Below are 23,849 nucleotides of genomic sequence, written 5' to 3'. Positions count from 1 at the left end.
TTGTCGTCTCTAAAGGTGTCTCAGAATAGCATGTAGCACAAAGGTGGAAGATGCCACAGTTCACATACGTGACAAGTGACAAAAGCCACATTGAACATAAACTCTTCCTTTTTTTTCTTGTCCCTGCACTTGAAATAGTATCTGAAACCACAAAGGAAACAAAACCAGGTGGCAGAGGACAGCTGGTACCATGAAGGGACCATGCCAATGCTGCTGAAAATCTGCATGCCCTACAGACCAGACAGCAATCTCTGAATTGGTCCCAACTCACTGCGGTATTCATTCATCACTTTACCTCAGAGAAACTCAAGATGTTCAAGGAGCTCCAAATGGGGAAGATTGATGGAAGACATCCAAGGCATGGTGAGCTGTGCACATCAAATGCCATACCAAACTTTAGCAAAGAGCAGAGATTGATAGGCATCAGGAGCACCACTATTTCATATTGGCTGTTTAGAAATTAAATATTTTCTAGAATTCACTTCTATAAATAACCACCTTCAAGCATTTTGGTCAGAAATTTTCATCACCCCTAAAACTCAGACTCTCCTTGTTGCCAAGACATACATATGCTAGCTAAATCTTTTTAAAGTCAGATTTTCTATTTAATCATTTTTTAAAAAAACTGCCTCTACATTGACAGACAGGACAAAAAATCCCCCTAGAAACAAATAATTGGAAAAGGAGCCTTGATTTGGTATTCTCAGATACACACAAACTCATTTCTTTAAGACAGCTCTATTATCTGGTCACTGTATACCTACAGCCACTCTCAGTGAAATACATAATTTCAAGTATTTTATTTTGCCTTTTTGAAAATAAAGTCCTCCAAGACATTGCTTCTACTCCTCAAATAATGGGTTTTTATGAACTGCAGAAGAATGAATTAAATGAATTAATTCTTTCTACAAACATGACAGACAAGGGTATTTAAAACCATTCCCTTTCCTCTTTTAAACATGAGCCAAGAATGAAAAGGCTACATATCTCCACTTAGAAACACTTAACAATTTTAATGTTTTTTATTATTTATTCTGCTTGTGATGTGGGAAAAAAATTGTTGTAGACAGGATGTTCAAAACCAAAATTTAAAGATAGCTTTACAATTCTAAAATGAAAAGTACTCTCATTTTCGGGAAAAAAAGTGGCAAATCTATTAAGGAAATCAAAAATGAAACCTTAAGCTCTCAACTTTCAGTTTCAAATAAAAGGGAGTGCAAGACTTTTCATCTGAGGCTGTATAGCCCATGTAAGCTAGAGATAATAAGGCTGCTCACCAAACAATTCCGCATTCATTGCAAGCCCTTAACATCCATGCTTTGTTCTGAGTCATTGCTTTTCAGTTTCTCAACCCATGAATGAAATTCTGACCCACACAAACTTAGAAAACTTTTTTTTTTTTTCTGGTCCCTCCAAGATTTATTTTCTTGGTAAAAACTAGGACAACCTATCTTTCTCATGGAAAATCCTTCCTCTGCAACCAAATTGTGCTATCAACCAAATGTCATCTCTCCCATTTGCTACAGAATCCCTCAAAACCTAGAGCGTATCTATTTTGTCATGTCTGTTATACCTATTCAGAACACATCTTATCAGACAACTCAACCAGTGCAATACATTAATATGAATACCAACAAAGCTCTATATAGGTACTTCCTACACCTTGACTTTACTGCCATTCAGCTCATGCTCCTACATCAAATAAAAATCAAAGGACAACAGAAATATGCATGTAAACTTGACAAACTTTACTCTTCAAACATTTCTAACTTACATTCTTCAATAAGAAACTTCATGTAACATGATATTCATACAGCATAAAAGCCTCCTTTGACTAGACTTCATACTGATGCCTTGCTTTTCCAGAACAATTGTCTGACATCCTTGATTTACTGAAACACATTGTCCAACAGAAAAGAAACACATTCTTGGAACAGACAAGTGTTTCTGACAAGTGGGCTGTCTTTGGCTCTTGTCTCTGAGCCTCTGCCTCTCCAGTTCTTATCACAGCTTTACACTGTCACCAAAAGGCTCCATTTCTTCTGCTTCACCTTGAGAAAGCCTAGACCCTTAACACATGGGTGTAGCACAAAGACACAGCTATAGATTATTGATTATAAATTCAACTGAGGTCTGTCCACCTAAACATTTTTTTTCCACCACTGGCTCAGATTATTTTTGAAACCTTATAACCATACATTTTCATCATGCTTATAAGTTTGAGAAGAGAAAACCAAAATTAATTAAATGAGTTCTTACTTAACTGAAGGAAACAACTAATTAATTAATTTCACTAATATGAATCAAGTATAGTATAATTTGATTTAGGATGCCAGTCCAGGTTAAAAAAAAAAAATCCTCTTAAAACAGGCTTATTCATGCTTCAAGCATGAAACACACAATCTAGATCAGCATAATAATAATAAAAAAACCTGCAGAAAGAGATCATACCATAAGCCTCTCCCCCAGAGAACTCAAGGTAATTGTCAAAATGCATTGATTGTTCCACACAAAATCAGGTTTAAAGAACAAAATCAGTATTTCATGGTAAAAATGTGTTAAAGTTGAGCTTGAAAATACTAATTAAACAGCCTTTTCTCAGTGGCTGCAAGAAGTCTGTGCCTGCCATATTTACAAACTCTAGCTTTTGGCTTAAAAAAAAAAAAAAATCTGTTCCCAGGATTGTAAAGAAAATCTGTCAAATATAATTTTTGAATTATCATGGTAGCACTAGTCCCTCAAAAGTCAGTCATTAACCTCTCACTTCTATAATTAACATCCACCACTCAAAATTATGGCCAGCTGTCTTCTAACTCAGAGAACACAAGACATCTCCTGTAGCCTTCCTTCATTCTAGCTACTTTGTGTGCTGCTAAACTTAAGACTGCCAAAATGGACAATACCATGCAGTCATCTCTGGCAAATCTGAAGTCAGCATAACTTTCACAGAATCATGGGATGGTTTGGCTTGGAAGCAGTCTTAAAGACAAGCTAATTTTGCCCCCACTGCCAGGGAACACCTTCCACTAGACCAGGTTGCTCAAAGCCCCATCCAACCTCAAGCAATACCAGGGGTGGAGTATCCACAACTTCTCTGGAAATTATCTTCTTTAGAACTTCTGGAAAGGCTACCTGTCCCTGACCCTTCTTGGCCACTCATGTGCCTCCAACCCACCTGCCTTGATGTAAACAGTAATTAGGGCTGCACAGTAAAGCAAATGAGGGAAGCAGTATAGAAATACTCCAGAGAAGGTAAGGGAAAAGCAAGCTTAACACCAGTCAGTTCCTGGATTCCGTTTGCCGTATGGCTGCACAAACAGTTGTGCTGCCATGAGGACAAAGCTGAGAGGAAGAAACAAGGGGTTGAGGCTTGAAAAGGACAGGATTACTTTTCTCAGTAGCAGTGCTAATTTAGGTTGGCTGAAAGTAACAGCTGTGAAAAATACTTTCTAAGCCAGTACACAACACGAGGCTCATATAACCACTACAAAACAGAAGTGTGTAAAGATCTTGAAAGCATGTAAGGACAGCATCTGTTCTATAATAAACAATTAAGAGCTTAGAAAGAAGACTTTTAGAGCTAGAAACCTGTAGCTTGACTTCACCCACTCAGGATTAAGCTTTAGCACAGACCAACAGCTAGATACCTGCACAGGCTTAGCCAACCAAGCCTTGGCAAATTGATAACAAAACTTGGGGGGGATGGGGGGCAGCGAGGAGGATCCACCGTCTTTTCCTTTTGGTGCCTAAAAAACCTGCCTGTTAGTCAGACACCTGTGAATCACATCTCCAGCTCTGCATTTACTACCCTCACTGTAGCTCAAAATCATGTGCTGAGTAATGCTCCTGGGAGGGATATATTCTTTATTAATGATAAGAAAGTTAAAGAAATCTTAACAGGTATAACTAAAGACTGAACAAGATACGTTCACACTAACAACTTCTTTCAGTAGGAAGACTTTACCTACAGTACCAGTTCAATTTAATTCAATGCCCATAAGGGTACTTTCCCCATGAGGAAAGAAGGAAAGACAGATGGATAGAGCTTTAGTCAGAAACAGCCTTCCAAATGTAAATGTATGTAGTACTTTGCACATTAATTTCACTGGAGTACTATGGATTCACTATCTTAAAGCATGACTGTTTTACAAACTCATGGTACCACTACAGACTTGCTCTAGAAATAAATTTGATTCAGCATCTCCTGCCAACAGCAGGAACCTTAGCTTGCTTCAGTCCATACCGCCAAACCCCTAAAAGGACATTCAGGCTCTTCACCTGCCAGATAATGATGCCCTCCACGCTCCTGCTGCGTGCTCTCCTGGCAGAGCACAACCCACAGCAGTCGCCAACAAGTTAAGCACAGTTACCTCCACTTGGGATACTGCCTGTCCTTAAGCCACAGCTATGAATGCAACCTAAATGCCTCCACGACCTCTCTGGAAGTATGCTGACTCAAATAAAAGTTAATATATCGAGAACTTTTCAGTAGTTTTCTTAGTACTTCCTACTCTCCTTACTTAACACAACCCAAACAAAGAAACCCTAGCAGCTGTAGAGTACACGCAGTAAGACACCGATCTTCTAACTGCAAGAGTTTCTCCTCCAGTTTGTGAAAACTGAGGACAAGGTATTCTGACTTATTCAATCAAAGGGCTGTTATTGAAAGGGCTTTTTCTTGCTGTCATCTTGCTAAATTGATTATCCAACCTACTTATCCACCCGCTATTGCTTACATACTCTAAACGGGAGAGAAAGAAGTCTGCTGTACATTTGATGCGCTAGCCAAAGCCGGCTAGATAGTCAGGAAAATACCATCTTGCTGTTAGGTCTTTTTTTTCCAGTTGGCACTTGATCAAAAATGTCCCCACCCAAACCTAGCCTTGTTTGTAGCACTACTGCATATGCCTGAGCACGGCCAGGTGTCCTTAGCGTGACCCGTGACCACAACAGGACCCGCTGGTCACGAACGATGGTTTCTGCACCACGGGGGTCTGAGGAAAAGCACCGTCCTCCACTATTCCAATCCCGTCCAACACTGACGGCACCGCTGGGACGCTTTAACACAAATCCTGCCTCCTGCTCGTAGAGCAAACCGTGCCCTTGCCAGCGAGCTGCCGCAGGATGCGAGGCCTCCCCACGGAGGGTGGACCGGCAGGAAAGGGGCTCCATCCATGTCGCCGGGCACTGCGTTCCGCAGAGACTGGTACCCCCGGCCCGGCAGGGCTGGCAAGGCACCCCACGGCCACTCAGGGCTCTGTGTCCCCACTGCCCCCCTTTCCGCGGCGCCCAAGGGCGCTGCAGCCGCCTGAGCTGGAGGGGCAGAGCGGGACGAGCCCGGCGGGCACGGCCGGCCCCAGGCGGGCTCCCCCCAACACCGCGGGTGGGCGTGTGGAGGTTGCGGTCCCGCAGGGCCCCGCAGGCACCACCCTGCCCCGTCCGGGCACATCGGCCCCTCCGCGGCTGCGGAGCGCCCGGGGTCCTGCCCGGCGAGCGGGGAGATCCCGGGCAGCGCCCCCGCCCCCTGTCCCCACTCGCCTGGTTGGGGTCGGTGGCCCGGAAGACGTGGCAGGCCATGGGGGAGTCAGGGTTGTCGGGCTGCGCCTTGATCAGGTAGGCGAAGTAGGTGAGGTCGTGGCTGTTGTGGATGAAGCGGGCGATGTGCTGCGCCTTGTGCTCGAAGATGAAGACGGCGGGCGCGGGGCTGGCGGGGCGGCCGGGGCCGGGGCCGGGGCCGGGGCTGGCGGGCACGCAGCGCAGCGTGGGCGAGCCCAGCAGCAGCAGCACCTCGCGGGCCGGCACCCCGCTGCCCGGGGCGCCGCCGGGCTCCTGCCGCTGCCCGCGGCGGCGGATCTCGGCCACCAGCCAGGGCAGCATGGGCAGCGTGGTCCGCCTGTCCAGGCACGACGAACCCACGTACCACAACCTGAAGCGCTTCTCCCCCGGCGGCGCCGGCTGCGGCTCGGGCTCGGGCTCCAGGGGGTGGGAGAGCGGCTCGCCCTCCCCTCGCTTCTCCATGGCGGGTGTCGGGACGCAGGAACGCGGGGCTCCGCCGCCGCTCCCCCCGGCGCCAGGTGCAGCCGGCGGGGCCTGCGCTCGGCCGGGGCGGCCGCTAAACGCGCATCCCGCCGGGCACGTCCCCGCCGCCGCGCCGCCTCCTGCCTGCCTGCCCGCGCGGGGTCAGCCCGCGGGGCGGGGAAGGACGGCCGAGACACCCCACTCCTCCTCCTCCTCCTCCTCCTCAACGCCCCGGGCAGAGCGGCGGGGCTACGCCCCGAGTGGGCTCCGAGTCCTGAGCACCCCCGGCTCAGGGGCGGGACAGCCCCGCCGACCCGGGCCCCAAAGGAAAACACAACGTGCGCTCCGCTCCCGGCTCTGCCGAGTGCTGCCGGCCTCCCCGCCGCCGCGGGTGCTGCGGCTCGCAGCGTGGCCGGCCGCGAAGGGAGAGGCAGGAGGAGGAGATCCGCAAGGGGAGGAAGGTCGCCGAACGGCTGAGAGGAGGAGGTGGGGAGGCTGCTGGGCCCGCCCCGTTTGCAGAAGCTCCCAAGCGCTGTCTGAGTTGGTTTTGATTCAGACGAGTCGGAGAGTCGCTGGGGAGAAGGCTCCCGGCAAGGAGCGGGGGCTCGGGGCGCCTCCCGCCCGCGGCCGCTTCGCTCCCACGGCCGCCTCCCCCCGAGAGGAGAACCAGCCGTACCGGGGCCGTGCTACGGCAGCCTTCCCCTGCACACTGCCCAGTCAAGAGTTTCATTACGGCTGATTTTAATTTTACTTTCTTTTTCTTTTTTTTTTCCCCTAAGCTTGTATTTGCTGCTTGAGCTTTTAATCGGGGGTCTGGGGGGAGGAGTGTTCGTCGCTGTCGCGATAGCACCTCTTGTCAATGACAAATCCGCCACATACTGTAGATACTTTAGTACCTAGTCTCCACCTGAGAAAGTAGGTGGACAAAGCTTTGCCAGCCATACAGCATCCGCATCCTTTTGGTAATTGCCAATTGTAGCGACTGTCCCCCTGTTTAAACCTGTAGCAACAGCGGCGGAAACTCCCAACACACGTTGTTATGGCCACCGTTTTAACCCTGACTACGAATAAAAAATCTGTAGCTTGAGCTGAAGAGCTGCTCTGTGTAATTTGAGACTGCATGATTATTTGTGCAGAGAAGGGTCATGCAGCGCTCAGGTCACAGCCCACGGTAGTCTGAACTGACAAAAACTGTCGCATTTGCGGTATTTTCATACTGTTACAAACCACTCTGCTCATTTCCTGAGCAAACAATTTTGCTGCTTTTTTTTTTTTTTTTTTTTTCCCCAGTTTAACCAGCTAGTTTATGCCTTCTGGTTTATCGACTGTAATTTTCAATTTAATATTATTGTTTGGTAAGACCTCAAATACGTATTCTCTCATGGCATTCTACAAGCCTTAAAGAGACATCCTACAGTGTCCCTTAGGACAGGGGAGCTAATGCAAAAAGTCTTATGCAGGCTTAATATGTTCATATGAATATGAACCAGCTTTAATACGTGCAACAGTGGTACAAGTTAAAGCCGGACTGGACTTGCTTTCCCAAACTGTTTTCACACTTAATCATCTGAACTACATTATTGTAGAGTAGATGTTACAACAATTTTTAATTAGAAGAATAATGGCCAAATTTTGTGGATCACAAATCTGAAAAAATTCTTCTCCCTCACCGCGTGCAGTTAGTATTAACCCTTCAGCTGAGAATGGTATTTAAGATTTTGTGCAACAGCATTGCAGAATGACAATTTGTGAGCCTCTTACCAGTGCGCCTGGAAGAAGAGCTATTTGGTTTCTGGCAGCAGCGCTGGCACTGGTTTAATGCTGCAGTGAGCTGCTCCTTTTCTGCCAGATCAGTTCTGTGAGCCACCTCTAATTTAAATGACAGCACTTCTAGAGAGAGCGCTGTAGGCACAAAGGGAGCAGGAATGACTGCTCGGGGGTGAAGAGAGCAGCAAGACTACTCGCCCCTTTTGGGTATGCTTGGGTAGACGATTCATCTAGAGCGTGAAGCTGCAGTTCAGTCACTTGAGCAAAAAGACCAATTTAACCTACCTGGGAACTGAACTAAACACTGGGCTTGCTGTAGAACAGCGGCAAAACCCCCTCATACATTCTTCTGCAATTGTTTCAGGTGGAATAATCATTAAATTACTCCAATGAAGCAGCCTAAGGGGGAGGCTGCACAATACTGAATAGCTGGAGGTGCTTACCAGCACCATCTCTGGGACTACAAGATCCCTTTCGGTTTATGTTTGTATATGAACTACCAAAACCAGTCTGTGGACAGCCACCTAGGCTTTTAGGTGCTAAGGCAATACAGATACTTAATAATAATCAGGAAACTTGAAGACAATCATGCAAATACATTAAAATAGAAAAAAAAATAATCTTTTAAGCAATTACAGATGCCTTGAAGTTCTTGCACCATTCAAATGGAACAAGAAATCTTCACCTGAAGATGATACAGAGCTGTGTTTTCAGCTGATAAGGATGCAGTTCAATTACTGCAAATTATCAGGTAGAAACAAAATTCTAAAATGTGAAAAATGAATGTGAAAGTCTTCAATTGTCACCATTGTGCCTGTTTTGTAAAGCTATTCGGTTTATCCTTCTGTTGGGTGATTTACATAATATGGTATGAGATCTGGTTATTTTGACTTAATTTACTTTTATTACTGAACTCTTTATATAAATCCCTTAGAAGATGAAATTAATTTATATAAATGCTACCAACTAATATTTTAACTACCTTCAAAATCAAATTCTCAGATGTTAATCCAAAGTTTTCATGCTTTCTTCTTGCTTCAGCTTTTTATGTCTCTATGAATCCATTCTTCGTAGTAATCCCTTTTAGCTGTCCATTACTTTTATCCATTTACTTCATCATTTCTTATCCTTTAATCTGCCTAACACATTTTATCCCCCCATGTCATTAACAGCGTTTCAGTAGGAAGTCAGTCCTTTTGTTATATAACTTTTCTTTTTGAAGTTGGTCCCCTTTTCTCATTTCTTTTCAGTTTTAAGATAGCATGCACCTGTAAGTTAAAAATTCCAATTTCTCTCACAACGAGCACAGTACTCCTTTGCCCATGACGTCTGGCATGCCTCTAATGTAATTTCTAGTGTTTAAACTATAATGATAACGAAAGTATCTTTAACTCTTAGCAAAATGTAGTTAGGAATTACCATAAAATATACAATCCTTATAGCTCAGTTAATGGGAATCAAAAACTTTGGGACGGAGAAGAAAGCAATTTTCCACAGCCCTTATCCACAGAGCTTTGAAAATACATCTGTTCGTGATGAAAGAAAGAGTTTCTCTCCAGATCATCCCAAACAGAAGTGTAAATGCAGTACCTATGCCAGAGACTTAACAGACAAAGCCTCTGGTGAGAAGCCACACTTTTTTAAACTATTTTTTATTATTAGCATTAGCCAAGTTTCTTGAAACAAATTATAAAATCTGGAGGGAGCATTCTATTGGAAGATCTGAAGTACATGAAGTACTATGGGCAATAATTGCCATAGCATGTGTTGCAAGTGGAACCAGCTACAGACCCAATCAGACATTTTGAATTGTTGATAACCTGCCATTGTTTTTTGTTCCAAACACAGACATTAGATGCAAAACCTCTTAAAGTAAGGGATATTACTGAAGTGACCAAACACAGATAAAGTTAACTAAATGTGACTCTGAACATTTTGGATTTGATATGCTTGTCAATGGAGTACTACACGTAAAGGCTATTTTTCCAAATAAAATGGAGAATGTATTTTCTTTCTGTTTATTAGAGGAAGCATGTTTAGTTCTCTAAGACCATACCTTGATAATATAAGCTGTTTCGGCACATGGCACCACAGCAGCCATTCCATATATCGTATCTGGGTCTTCAGTTCACTCAGTATTTAAGGATTTAGACCTGCAAAATGGTAAGCAACTACAGCTTTCGGTAACTTCTTAAGCAGCAAAGAAACCTCAGCATCTCACATGATCAGACTGTTAATTGCTAGTAATTATCCATCCTCTTAAGCTTTCTAGCCACATTTTTAATTGAAGAAAAAATATTAAGTTATTAGAGAAGTTGTAGGCTTGACTTTACAATCCCATAATTTATGCATAACTTCAGTCACCTTGGACTATTATTTCAGTAATATGCCCTGAAGCTGGAATTGCTTCTGATTAAATTTCTTTTCTAAGAATGATCCCACTTAGCTGTCTGGGAATTCAAGGTCCATTTCTGTTGGAGTCTGAAACACATATAAAAAAGTTACATATTTCCATATTTGCATTAATTTAAATTAGTCACATTTTATTATACTTTCAGGTTTTTTTTTCAGATCTGAGATATAGGCATTTTTACTTTAAAAACCATTTAATTAATTTAAACTACCCAGTCTTATTTGAAGACTGTAATGAAATAACTTCTAGAAATACAATTGAAGTACTAGAAAGGTCAATAGACTGGACATATTACCAGGGCTTTAAGTTTTAGCTGCTGGAGAAATTCTGGTGCCTTTTCTTTTAAAGTACATTAAAAAACTTCACAAGAAATAATGGAAATTATATATTTTGCAGGATGTATAAATATTACAATAGTTTAAAATGCAAAGCCAAAATTTTGAGTAAGACATATTGGTCTTGCAGAGATATGTCTCTGCAGAGGACAATTGCTGCAATTTGTAAATAATAAAAATTATGAAAAATTAATCTGATAAGAGGTGGGTTAGTTTTAGTGTTTTCTTCTGAAATGGCACTAATCCTTTTTGATCAAAATGACAGACTGAATTTTTTCTGCCAGTAAGACCCATTCCAAAACAGATTTAGGGGAACTGGAATGAGCCAAGTTCATAAGAGAATAATCCCTAGCTAGAAATTTTATAAACATCACTACAACATAAAGCAACCTGGTGCATTTTATATCTGTGTTCAGTGTATTGTTATTAAATTTAATTTTGCATTGATTAAGAGAGACAATTCATTAAATTATTATATTTCTCTTCAAAGAGAAATTTGACTGGGGAAAGATTCTTACTTAAGTCATTTTTTCATATCACAGGCATCCCATGAAACTTCCTAGCACAGCAGACTTTTAATCCAGTGAAGAACAACAACACATTTTATTTAAAACTTAAGTTTTAATCTGGAGTCCTGTGTGATCACAACACCTTTCCATGTAAAAGCATTTGAAATTTGTTGGTGTTTTTGGTTTTGTGTTTTTTTAAATAGGGCCTCTGCCCCTCCAAACTGCAACACATCAGCTTACTAGAATCCCTGTTGTTGAGCTAATAGAGTTTGGTGACTGTCAGCAGCTCAGATCAACTGCAAAGCCAGTTACTGCAGGGGATAGAGCAACTTCTGCAACAAGAACTTCTATATTCCCAATATCTGTTTTATAAAAAGGAGCCATTTACTTCATACTTGGAACACAAGCCCTGTGAGGAACAGCTAAGGGAGATGGGGCTGTTTAGTCTGGAGAAAAGGAGACTCAGAGGTGACCTTATCCCTCTCTACAACTTCCTGAAAGGTGGGTGTAGTCAGGTGGGGGTCAGTCTCTTTTTCCAGACAACAACTGACAGAAGGAGAGGACAGTCTCAAGCTGTGCCAAGGGAAATACAGACTGGATATTAGGAAAAAGTGCTTTATGGACAGAGTTATAAGGTATAGGAATGATGTATCCAGGGAGGTGGCAGAGTCACCATCCCTGGATGTGTTTAAAAAGAGATTGGATGTGTTACTCGGTGCCATGGTCCAGTTGAGGTGCCAAGGCTGGGTTGGACTCAGTGATCTTGAAGGTCTGTTCCAACCTTGTCATTCTGTGATTCGCTACTATTCACCAGCACTGCAGTAACAGTAACAATACAAATAAGAGAAAAAATGAGGAAGAAGAGATGAAGTACTGCCACTGCTAGAGTATACTTCTCTCCCTAACAGTGCCTGCTACATCTCCCTCATTTGTGATTTGGAAGATATCCTGGTCCACTCCAATTCTCTAGCAGTGGAAACTAAGATAGAATTTCTTATCATTGACAAAGTCAAAAGGAACATATTGATATTATTTCACAAATTCATTATTACAAAGGATTAACCAGGCTAGAAAGGTTAGCAAATCTGGAGTAGAGTGCAGAAATAACATGAAAGAAGGATGCTTTGGAAGGCAAGAGTACTTCAAAAGGCACAAATTATGTCACTTCAAAAGGAAAATGCAAATACCATTATGACTTAAAGTGTACCGCTATTGAAGTGTTATTGCAGCTTTTCCACTTTGTACTGTATGTGTGGTAAAGGATGGTACAGCTTAGCATGAACAACAGGGCACTAGTAGGCCCAATACAATGCTAAGAATGGTGCCAGTGTAGCTGCTAACATCAAAAAAAAAAGAACAGATGGGAACTCCTTAATCCTCTTTCTCACCGTCCTTGACTCTCTCCTAGGTAAATCGACATCTGTTGTCTTGATTCTGTTGACTGCTGAGTATCTCTCATCTCCCCACATTCCCAACTGCGAGCAGCAGCGTGGCACAGCACACCAGTGATTCATGCCAGACATGCACTTACATTCCTCATTTTAAATGTAAACTTCAGTACCATTCTCAAGCTTCATGTCTGGTTGCAGCATCCAGGACTTCCTTGCTCAGAAGCATCACTGGGAAGGAAGCCAGTCTTGCTTTAATTTGGGCAAGCTCTCAGACGAATAGCTTTTTACAAACACCTGTAAACTTCTGAATACTCAGTAGCAATGACATTCATGGGGAACAGAAAATTTCTTTTCAGCTTCAATAACACAAAGGACATCTGAATAAGATTTCTTGGACTAAGAAATCCACAGGGGAATTAAGCACCCAGACCACTTTTAGCGGCAGAGAAGCATATATCCTAAATGTGGCATAAAGACACCGATAACTACACTGTGTAAGTGAATATGGAAGGAGAATTTTAGAGTAGTCAAATGGCATGAAAACCTTGGATAGAGAAATGAAAATGCTTTTTCTTTGATCAAGACGCAGATCTAGAAAAATCTCCTTGAGATGTATAAACAGGGAAAGGAGTAAAATGAAAATAGGCCCCAAATGCAATATGATACTATTTGAGGAGCAAGTCATAATGCAGAATTAGTATAGTTAGTATAATTAAGTTACTAATTTAAACTGCTGCAAATATGTGGTGTATGGTATGTATTCTGTTATCATTAAAATGCTGAGTGATGTTTATGTAACTGGAAATCTTTGTGCTCATCTTGATCAAAAGAGAAGTTAGTCTGTTTCCCTACAATGTGAGAAGTGGGATGGAAGTTATGGTGACATGAATTCATAGTTCCAGATTCAAGCTACAGAGGGGGAAGAAACCAGAGGTCCTTATTCCATAGCTAGACATGCTGTCAAACGACTGCTGTAAGGCAACACTGTATGTGGCAGTGCCATCTGGTGACTGATGCTGGGACCAAGTCCTCTAGAATTATTATCTAGCACAGAGATTTATTGTATGAAATAATAAATCTTCCATAGTTTTCCAAAGCTCATTATGTGAAGTGCCGAACTGACATTGACACTTCCAATTTATATTAATATAACAATATTTGTAATGTAAACACTGACAGAATATTTGGAAACTATAGTACTTACACATATCAAACAGAAAGGGTTCTCAAAGTAGGACAGCTTAGTAATTAGCCACAGCAGGTAAATGCAGTTGAGGCAAGAGAAAAAACAGAAATATTAAAATTAGCCTTCCTTTATGGAGAAGATCAGCAATCTCAGCTTCTTTACTTCCTCAGTGACACAAAGTCATACATAATTAAGAGACATAGCCCAGTAACTCAACTAAATGCCAAGGAACTTTTTCACCTTCTCTCAGAAAAGCCTTGGAAACAAGAATCAGGAAGTCTTTCCAAGCACCCGGGACTGGGTATGAGGAATGCTGAGCATCATCCTATTGATTCGTGGGCTGCTTTCGGCTGGGGATTAATTCCTTTTCTTTACAGAAGCTAATAGAGGGCTGTTTTAGGTTTGTGCTGAAAACATTGTTAATAATAATAGAGATTTCTGTTGTTGTTGTTGCTGAGCAAAGCCAAGGCCTTTTCTGCTTCTCACCCCACCAGTGAGGGTGCTGGGGGTGCGCAAGTAGTTAGGAGGGGACAGTTGGGACAGCTGATCCCAACTGACCCAAGGGATATCCAATACCATATGACATCATGCTCAGTATATAAAGTGTGGAGTGGGGGGAAGGAGGAACAGTTGGAGTGATGGTGTTTGTCTTCCCAAGTAACCATCAGGCAGGGAGGCCCTGCTTCCCTGGGGATGGCTGAACAACTGCCTGTCCTTGGCAAGAGGGGAATGAATTCCTTGGTTTGCTTTGCTTGCCTGTGCAGCTTCTGCTTCACCTATTGAACTGTCTTTATCTTAAGCCATGAATTTTCTCACTTTCACCCTTCAGATCCCCCCTGTTGTCCCTCAGAAGGGGGACAGAGCAAGCAGCTGTGTGGTGCTTGGTTGTCAGGTGAAGTTAAACCACAGCACCTCATACACTAAAGAGCCAAGAGCAGATCTGTATGAGTATGGACACTGCTGTACAATAAAAGCAAAAATAAAGGAAGTATTTGGCCAAAATCTCACAGTGACAAGCAAATCCAGTAATGAGCTGGCTGAGCCTCAGGAAGGAAGCACTGCAACAGCATACCATGGAAGCTGAGGTCAAGGCACTCAGGTCAGGTGCTGACCTGCAACAATCCAGCTTCCTAATGAAGCAAATGCCCAGCAAGTTATCAGCCAAACCAACGGGTATGTAACCATACTAAAAATCTGTCTGGGAAAGGAGCTCTACCATGATCAACCACATAATCTTGGACAGGAAGAGGCTTCTCAGTTTTAAGTGTTTTCCACCCCCCAGTCCCCAGCCATTAATAGAGGTTCTTCAGAGATACAGTATTTTTTTTTTCTCTGCAGGAGGATCAAATGACTCAAGACATGTTTTTATGTTATTCCAGTACCTGCAAGGTCTTAACAGAACCACCCTGCATGCCTCTGCAAAGGAGTGGAAATTACACTCTCATTATACCTACAGCCAAGAAGGTAATAAAACATTCAAACAAGGCAAATCAGAAAAAGTAACATTCTTCCCCCAATTTATCACCTCTCTATCTTTATTTTTAATTCATTCAAGGCAATGCGTCTTCAAGTGTTCAAACAGAGCGCAAAGGCTTAAAAGGGGGAAGGTAAAAAATAAAGGGGGTGGGTTTACAATGAACAAGAAGGTTAAAGAAAGGCAGTACAATTTTATGGAGGCAGAAACAGAGACATGCTTTTATTTGGCCGAAGTGTGCAGAAGCTAAATATATAAAACCCTAGTGCACAGATTACTTCAGCCATTTGTGCACACCTTCTGTGGAGCTTTCTAAAAAATAGCTTCCTGCAAGTGGGCTGGTGTGTTTGAAACTTATGGGAAAAAAAAAGTCATGTGACAAAGACAAGTCATAGCTAGGACATTCTTTCATTATTCCATCCCCTGAATTTGTTGACTGTGCAAGACCCCACCCCCCCCTTACTTCCTCCTGCTCTGTTCTAGGCAAATGTAGAAAAAAAATAAAATGTTTACTTGTCTCCTAAATACAGTTAAGGAAAGAATATCACGTGAATGTAATTTCCTGCAACATTTCATTAATCTCATATGTCCTCTGTCTTTTCCTGCTTCAATACAAGATTCTGTCTAGCTTCAAGTAATTGATACAAAGAGTCCTTGCAGCCTGCAGTTATCCATTAACTCCATGGTACCCCATCACAGAGAAAGACTGTGTATGTCTGAACTTCATCCTAATTTAATAAGGAAAGAAATTTAGTCATTGTCTAGTTCTGAACTTTACTCACTGCAGTATTTACAAGACAGACTTCCATGCAGTAGGCTTAAAACAAAACACAGATCAGCTTTGTCTTTGTTACCTACATGTTTAATGACTGTATGTGGACTTAGAAAAATATTCATGTTATACAATTTCTATTAATCAACAATTAGAATTAGGAACACACAAGGCCTCCCAATTCGCTTTAAAAAGATCTGGTTTCTGCACATATAGACAAATCACCAGCTTGTTTGGACATATTAGTATTGCTATCCTTAGAACTGTTACATTTTTTGTTTGGTTTCCTTTAAATAAAATTCTGAATTCTTCCATTACTCAGTAGAGGAATTCCTGCTGATAGTGATCAGGATCATTTCAAAGCATTTCAATACATTTCAAAAGTCTGAGTACATAGCCAACTTTAAATCATAACTCCTCTGAAAATTCTCATGACGGTAAATTGGTATAGTATATATGTCCAAGCATCTTCCAGCAGAATTACAACATGCTGGAGTTCAGGGACATTTAAAAAAATATCCATCAATACTTGTAGAATATCTGACTTGACAAAAGTCTTTACAAAGGCTGACAACTTTCTCCTCTTGCTGACAGAGCAAGCAAAAATGCTAGCTGGGAGTTTCCTCATTACCTTCCAACATCTACTGAATTGTTAAGACATGATTAATTAAATCTTCTTTTCCATGCAGTTCCAATGAAGGCACAAGTATTTCCAACTATATGAAGAATTTGTGTCCATCAGAACACATAGGAAGTCATTTTTAAGGCTCCAGCTTTACAAAAAAAAAAAGACAACCTTATTTTTTTCTGTAACTTTCATTTATGTAAAACGATTATTTCATTTGGCCAAAGCATGACAATGTTTTCCAGTTATAGCAGCCTTACACTCCAACTTCTGCAAATTAAAAAACAACAACAAAAAAAATCAGCTGCTCACACCACTTTTCCATACATATTTGTTTGCTCTATGTTCAGCCCTGAGCCCCTGCAGACAGACAAGGGAAGAGGTAAATGGTAAGTGTGCTCCCAAAAGCATTTTGTGACACTGTTTCAGGAGGGTCCCAGATGAGACCAATCTGCTCTTCCCAGCCACAAAGCAACCACCTCAGACTTCAACCAGCATAAGGAATCATCCAGATCCATGGTCATGGCCAAAAACTTTTGTCAAAGCCAACACTCTTTCACTCATTTGGGCTTCTAATCAATTCCAAGTACTGTTTTTATGCATCATGCATAATGCCTACAATAGGGGCATTCCTGAAAGGATTGTTTGCATATGCACAATGTGCTGCAGTTTATTTTCACGGCATAGAAAGGCAGGTATAACCTGTGTCAGTGACTTTCAGATAGCTCTTAAAAATGTTAAATTAAAAAACAGATTTGAGTTAGAAAGGTAGAGTAGATGTCAGCATTTTAAGTGGGCCTGAAATCATTTGAGGATCTGCCCCAGCAAAGCTGGTAGGCAGTCTCTACCAGCCTGAAGTTGAAGCAGAAACTTCAATCTGCTTATCAGTGTGAATTATCTCTCTTCAGATTTACTTGTTCTATTACACCACCAGCACATCTGGAGATGTATTGCATTTATTACATTCCACAATATTTGCAGTATGTTCTGTTTCATAGAAAATTCAAGGAAAAAAAAATTAAGAGAGCATACAAGCACATTGGATTTATCACTCCCCTTTAGAAATGCCCCCATTCTTCAACATCAAGGTCAAAATTTTGTTGGTTAGAACACCTTCTTAGGGCAAGCATGGAGAACACAGGCCAGGGGCTTCCTGTTACAATGCAACACACGAAGAAATCTTTTAGTGTGGTCCTTTCTCTGATGTGCTTGCCCACCTCTCAAGTCTGAATTTTCAAGTTTCCTCTTGACTTTTCTAGTTCAGAGGTTGAAGTAAGGTAACTACATCAATATTTTAATTTAATTAGAAAGAAGACTGCTGACCAAAACTTCAAGCAGAATGCTACAGATTAACAATGGATGAAATGAAAAAGCAGAAACCCATTAAAATACCTTTAAATTAATTTGCCTTTCTGCCTTTATGTAAAATTAGCCTCTGGGCTTCATTTGAGAGTATTTTGGGTCTCTGGAAAAACTTAATGCATTAATTCAGTCTTTATAAGCCCAGGTGGTGGGAAATAAATATTTGAAATAAACAAGCTGTTAGGACAAGTACATTCTCCAGTTATCAAAAGACTGGAAGCCAGATCTGCAAATAGCTGCAATCAACTACCTGACAACACCATTCTTCAAGAGTCATTGTATGCTTGTTACATGTAACTTCATATTCTCTTTATTTGTAATACTACTGTTGAGTCCAAGCCCATCCTAATTTTACAGACAAAAATATCAACGTGGGATTTACACTTCTCTCAGTATCTTCCCAGTCAACGTTTTCAGTTGTCTTTCTGCAGTAAAGAGTTTAGTGTGTAGTTTCTTACTCGTGGGTATTAGGAAGTCTACAGAGAGGCTTCTCCATACACACCCTGATCTTTTGTCTATCAGGATGAGCAAAGCTGGACACATTTTCACAAACTGCAGAGTTGACTTCAAGTAATCAAAAGTGAAGGAATCTTCACAGCAATGCAAGGGTGATGCTGACCAATTCCTGTCAAGATAACAAGGATACATACCTTGCTGAACAATGATACTTTATTCCTTATGCAGAACGGAAAGTTTACTTGATCTTCCTCCAATACGTCACTGGAAATAAAAGTTCCCTTCAAACTGTTTCAAGAACAGATGCCATTTCCTTAAACTGTCTGAAGAAGTTCTAAAAAGCAAGAATTAAGACAAATTTCAGTTGCTTTAAGAAAAACTCAAACTGCAATTCAAACTAGCATGTTAGACAAAAAACACTGTCCATGTATCTCTCTACCTCACTGTATCTCTATCTCATTTCTCACTACCAACGTACAGCTTGAATTGAAAGTTTCTGCTTTTCTTTTTATGGGCTGTCTGGCATTTGAACACATTAACTACGAAATGTACAATGGTGATGCCTTAACAGCATGGGCTTGCCTATTAATAGGAAAAGATGCGACAAAAGAATGCCATAAAACAAAAAACCACCAAAACACCAAAAAACCACAAACCCTTTCTCACACGAATGTTTCTACTCCTAGGTGAAATAATCCAGACTTCTCAAGTGTAGTATTCATTTCCTAAAGTAGCTGAACAACAAATTATTAAATAGGCTTCCACCAGAATAAATGCATTTCACAGCAAAGGATTCAGAATATCCTTCTCAAATTTCTGCCAATCAAATTCCAAGGATCTATTTAAGTTTGTATGATATGCTTCCTTTAAACTGGAACGACAGTACAAGGGCCAAGTTTATGCAAAATTACATAAATTCATGGATGGAGACATAGCCATTAAGAGTCAGTGATGATAAAGCAGACTGATCTCCATTCTTAATCTTAGCAATTATTATGATTAAGCCACATTTTAGATTTTGAGGCTGGGGAACAGTTCTGTAGATCAAAAACATTCTGTGCATCTTTAATATGGCAGAATGATAGCTGGCAAGCTCTGAAAGATTTTATGTCTTTGGCTCTTAGTTTATTTGAAAGAGAAATGATCAATTGCTGTTAAATTAACATTTTCAGCTATGTGATGTAGAACTAAATACTATGAAATAAGTATTTATCTTCTGTGTTTTAAATAGCTATTTAATGCTTCATGTTTGCATGACTGTATGAGTAAACAAGCAGCACAAACATATGCATCAGGGTATACAGCTGACCCTCACAACAATGGCACTGTTGTTTATAGAAGACTGAACATTCAAGTAACACTCACTACAGACCTTGAACTGTGGGATTGTCATTTCAAAAGACTTGTCTGTTATTTGTCCTGAAGGGTCTGCCACTGTCAGCGTCACTGTGACATACGGGTACTTCAGAGACCTGCAGGTATCAGAGCTCATCGCCACTCCCAGTTTCCATTTCATATCTACAAACTACAAAGGTGAAAATCATTAGAAATACTGTCAAAGATCTATCCCCACCATTGCTATTCACTTGGAGAGATAGTGCACAGACAATGCAGGACATCTAGAGATCTTACCCAAATGGAAAACAAACATAAGCATTCAAGTATTATTGTGAATGCAAATCATCTGCCCTTCCCTTTAACGGTGAATAAATAAGTAATTTATTAATTGATTTAATTTTATCTGTTCTCTTTATTCAAGTACAATCAACAGTCAAACACACTCTTCTTAAAATTCTAGTAAGAGAAGCTTAAGCCACAGAGTTCACCCAGCTTGTATATCATGCATGGGTTTTTTTGTCATGTTTTCTTTTGTTTAGAAGTTCTAAATCAAAACCAAAGTTTATAAGCCTAAACTAACCTAAATAATTTATAATAGCAACAGAGAAAAATCATGGCATTTCATGATTTCATGCAATTTACTGTATTTTAGATAAATCAAAATACATAAGAGATACACTTCAGACAAGTAAGATACAATTTTTAGCCCTTTGTGAAGCAGGGCCTTTAGAAGTTTATATCAAGTCTCAGAAAAAGATCTCCTTTCCTAATTCTATACTCTTTTAAACTGCTGTCAGAAAAAAAAAAAAATGTAAGCAGATTGCTATTTTTTCAAGCAAAAAGGGAATGCTGGAGATTGACAGAAAGTGTCTTTAAAAATAATGTTGAAATTTAATGGAGACAAAGAACAAGCAGTCAAGTCAAGCACTTTAAAGTTAACACCTTTAAAGAACAATTTACACTTAAAACAGATTTACATAATAAGCCAATACAATAGCCTGCCAGACTGTCTGCCATTCATCTTCCCATTCATCTCCACTACGAAACTTGAATTTTTAAAAAGGTACAAAATGTGACTTCATCATCCAAACAGTAACATAAGAAAACTGTTCAGCATGTATACAACCTTTATTGTATATGCTGCTTTATTTGGCAACGTGTAAATGTACACACAGGTAGGAAAGCTTTCAGCAGCCTATCTACCACTGCCTACCTGACAACACAATACAACACACACAGTGAGACGCTGACATTCCTGAAATGTTCATCATTAGCTCAGCTGCACTTTGTCCTTTAGTTACCTGCCCCACTGTGGCCATATTTCCTGCATCTTCTGACACAGCAATGGCTTTGCCCTGCTCGTTCCACACATGACGAATAACTTGAACTGCATGTTTTGGCAGCGTGCTGACGCCACTGCCCAAGGTGGTGACGAGCTCTTCTGTAGAGAGGTTGTTTCTGGCTGCTGTGCTATAATAGATACATCCAGAGATCACTGCATCAAGTTCATTTTCCACCAATTTAATACAGTTTCTCATTTCACCCCAAAGAGACAGCTTTTATTTCTACTTTATGTGTACTTTTAAACGATTCAGCAGCCCATGATTTACTTTTTTCCCAGAATGTTACTGATCTTTTGCATCCATGTGCAAAAAACATGACCTTAATATGTCTTAATATGCAGAGACCCACCTTTGCTGGGCTCACACAACATCCAACATCAAACCAAAAATAATCACAGCCTCCAAGTGCTGTAGCAACTGGAAGAAGTCAGTGAGGGGTGAGTTCGTAGAGCAGTTAAACAGTATCATTACTTTGGAAACAATGAAGTTTAATTAAATACTCAGCAGGTGGAATTAATTGAAGTAGCACCAAAAGTAAAGACTTCTAGGTCACAGTATAATGGGAACTAGCAGAAATGCCATAAACCCTTCAACTGAAGAGGCAGCAAGTCTAAAGGAAAATTGCCACTTGATTTCCTCTACAGAAACAAGTAAACAAAAAATCCTACTCTGTTCATGCGTGTTCACTCCTCCTAAGAGGCATTAATACAAAAGAAAGTTGGTCCTCCAAGTAGCATAGCCAAATATAACTGCAGATATTCTATTTCATAGGTAGAAAAGTAATATTTTAAATTTCTACTAGTATATTTTCCTGAATTGTATTAATGTTACATAAAATGTTTAGATACGAGATATTAAAAGAACGAGCAAGATCTCGAAAATTTTATCTTTCTAAAAATAGAAAAATTTATCAACTAAAAATACTTCCTAAAAACTCAACTCATGGCAGAATACAATATTATAAGCTCAGTACCCTTCAAAATGGCACCAATGCTGATTTCTAAGAAACAAGAAGTTCTTAAAACACATTTTTTCCAGGCAAAGGCCCAGCTGAGCTAGCTTTAAAAATGAGTTTAACTTCCTCTCTCTCGCCACTAGCTCTAGAGCTTGCAGACAGCATCTTGGAAGAATTTCCTCTTTTTATTTTTTTAATTACAAAAAGTGATACTATATATTAAGTAACCACACTTTTTAACAATACAAACTAAACCCAGGTGTTCTTTTCTGTGTATTGAGACTTACAAACTTTTGTCCTTTTCCCAAATCAGTTCAGCTTATACCCACATTTGATATAATTTTTCAATACCACCATTAAGTTGTGATGGAAGGAAAAAAGACATGGCGCAGAATAAATTATTTTGTGCTTACCTAAACAGAAATGAAAGAGTGTTAGCTATTTTTGCCAGGTCACCAATATTAATGTCAACCCCCGATGTTTGAATTCTCTAGAAATAGAATGTTCAAACAATTACAAATAATAAATTACACATTAGTAAAAGTATCTTTGTTTATATACACACAGACAAGAAACTCCACAATGAATTGGGAATTCTGTCCTTAACAGCAGATACAGCTACTACTCTTGCTTATAAGGACTTAGTGCCAACTTACCTGACACAATTCAGCTGTATTAATACCTGGGATCTTATGGTTCAGATGTTGAATTATTTGTTCACACTGTGAAAAAAAAAAAAACATGTTTGAAGACATTGTTGATAGAAAAATGGACAAGAAGAGGGAAGAGTGCAGAGTAATGAATGAAGTAATTGAAATGACTGATTTAAAAATTCCATCAAATCCAAGGAAAGAAACTGAGCCAAATCAAGACTTTAGTTTCTACTTTACTATTACTAATTAGTACATCAGTTTCATATTAACTGTTCAAGCATATACTACAGTAAGCAAGCCAAATGTTTTTTAGACAAGTTACCTTGATATATCATTTAAATGATAGAAAAAATTAGATTTTTACAAGTCTTCTGTGATAAAAACATAAATTTTAATCAAACCCATTGCTCTTAGCAGGACTTGTCTGTTTTATAAGTCAAGTCAAGCTACCGTACACCTGATGTCCCTTTTGCGTTCCACAAAACCCAGAAGAGCTGAAATAAAAAGGCTTCCTGGAGTGGCAGAAACCCTTCCCCACCCCATTTATAGCCCTACGTACCAGCTCTGCAAAAAAGTCTTGAGGTATTAAACGAATCTTTTCTGCTGCACCACCACCATCTGAAAAACAGTAGAGCCATCAGAAGCAAATACCTAAATAAAGTGTTACGGTAATAAACCTAATCTTTCTCTGAAAAATGCCTAGGCCATCATAGACGCATACATTTACCTTCATTTAAGGTAATTAATTTTAATCTACGGGTACCTAAAGAGAGCCCTAGGCTGCCCGAACCCCGCACTCCCTCACCCCAGCTCCCCCCCGCCCTCACCCAGCGCCCCCAGCGCCCGCGCGAGCGCGCCCGCGGAGCCGGCGGCCATAGCGCCGCGCGCCCGCCGAGCCCCGGCTTCCGCCACACAGCACTCGCCGCGCTGATTGGCTCCGAGCGCCCCCAGAGCGAGGCGGCGGCAGTGGCGCCGCGCTGATTGGCTGCGGCGCGCGGAGCACGCGCTGCTCCCGGCCCGCTGGGCTGCTCCCGCCCTCACGGAGCGGGATGCGGGACAGGCCTCGGCGGGGTTGGGGCGCGCAACAAGTTGTTTGCTGAGATTGGTTTGCTGACAGGGTTTTCTTGGTGCTGGTTGTCAAAGGCGCAGGTATGCAAATCACAGAACCATGGAATGTTAAGGGATTGGAAGCGGCCCTAGAGATCATCCAGCCCCAGTCCCCTGTCATGGGCGGGACACCTCCCAGTACACC

At 41.1% G+C, this 23,849-nt stretch overlaps 2 protein-coding genes across 7 annotated transcripts in view; both read right to left on the bottom strand.

Moving 5' to 3' along the window:
• TBC1D4 (TBC1 domain family member 4) overlaps window positions 1-6,116 on the bottom strand; it is a 95,252-nt gene extending 89,136 nt beyond the window's left edge. Inside the window, exon 1 of one of the 2 annotated variants that reach the window (XM_086881055.1) lies at window positions 5,539-6,116. In XM_086881055.1, coding sequence (XP_086737181.1) covers window positions 5,539-6,018 — 480 coding nt within the window. In that variant the 5' untranslated portion in view covers window positions 6,019-6,116. The remainder of the gene's footprint in view (window positions 1-5,538) is intronic. The other variant, XM_086881054.1, reaches the window with a different exon arrangement.
• A 9,020-nt stretch (window positions 6,117-15,136) lies between these two features.
• Window positions 15,137-23,585, bottom strand: COMMD6 (COMM domain containing 6). 5 transcript variants are annotated; one of them, XR_015284534.1, is made up of 8 exons: window positions 23,425-23,585; window positions 23,157-23,215; window positions 22,601-22,666; window positions 22,358-22,434; window positions 20,948-21,116; window positions 19,681-19,833; window positions 18,503-18,642; window positions 15,137-15,821 (listed from the first exon to the last, which is right to left on the bottom strand). XR_015284534.1 is itself a non-coding variant. In XM_086881051.1 (7 exons), exons 1-7 carry the CDS (start codon window positions 23,471-23,473, stop codon window positions 18,592-18,594), a joined length of 624 nt encoding a protein of 207 aa, XP_086737177.1. In that variant the 5' UTR covers window positions 23,474-23,585; the 3' UTR covers window positions 15,940-18,591. The 5 variants fall into 5 exon arrangements, 2 of the variants coding, with proteins under 2 accessions (XP_086737177.1, XP_086737179.1); XR_015284535.1 differs by having other exon boundaries at window positions 23,325-23,436; XR_015284533.1 differs by lacking the exon at window positions 15,137-15,821 and adding an exon at window positions 15,940-16,638.
• Window positions 23,586-23,849: the final 264 nt, after the last annotated feature.

This window comes from Cyanistes caeruleus, chromosome 3 (assembly GCF_971803275.1).
Source record: "Cyanistes caeruleus chromosome 3, bCyaCae1.hap1.1, whole genome shotgun sequence".
Lineage (NCBI taxonomy): Eukaryota > Metazoa > Chordata > Aves > Passeriformes > Paridae > Cyanistes > Cyanistes caeruleus.
The sequence above is the reverse complement of the archived record's forward strand: the minus strand, read 5'-3'. Positions and strand labels throughout refer to the sequence as shown.

Excerpts from the sequence above, each read along its gene's own strand:
- COMMD6 (XM_086881051.1), bottom strand. The coding sequence starts at position 23,473 with ATGGCCGCCGGCTCCGCGGGCGCGCTCGCGCGGGCGCTGGGGGCGCTG. Across the intron at positions 19,834-20,947 it reads ATATGGCCACAGTGGGGCAG|TTTGTAGATATGAAATGGAA; the intron begins GTAACTAAAGGA and ends TCACCTTTGTAG. Across the intron at positions 18,643-19,680 it reads TGACAATCCCACAGTTCAAG|AACTTCTTCAGACAGTTTAA; the intron begins GTCTGTAGTGAG and ends CTTGCTTTTTAG.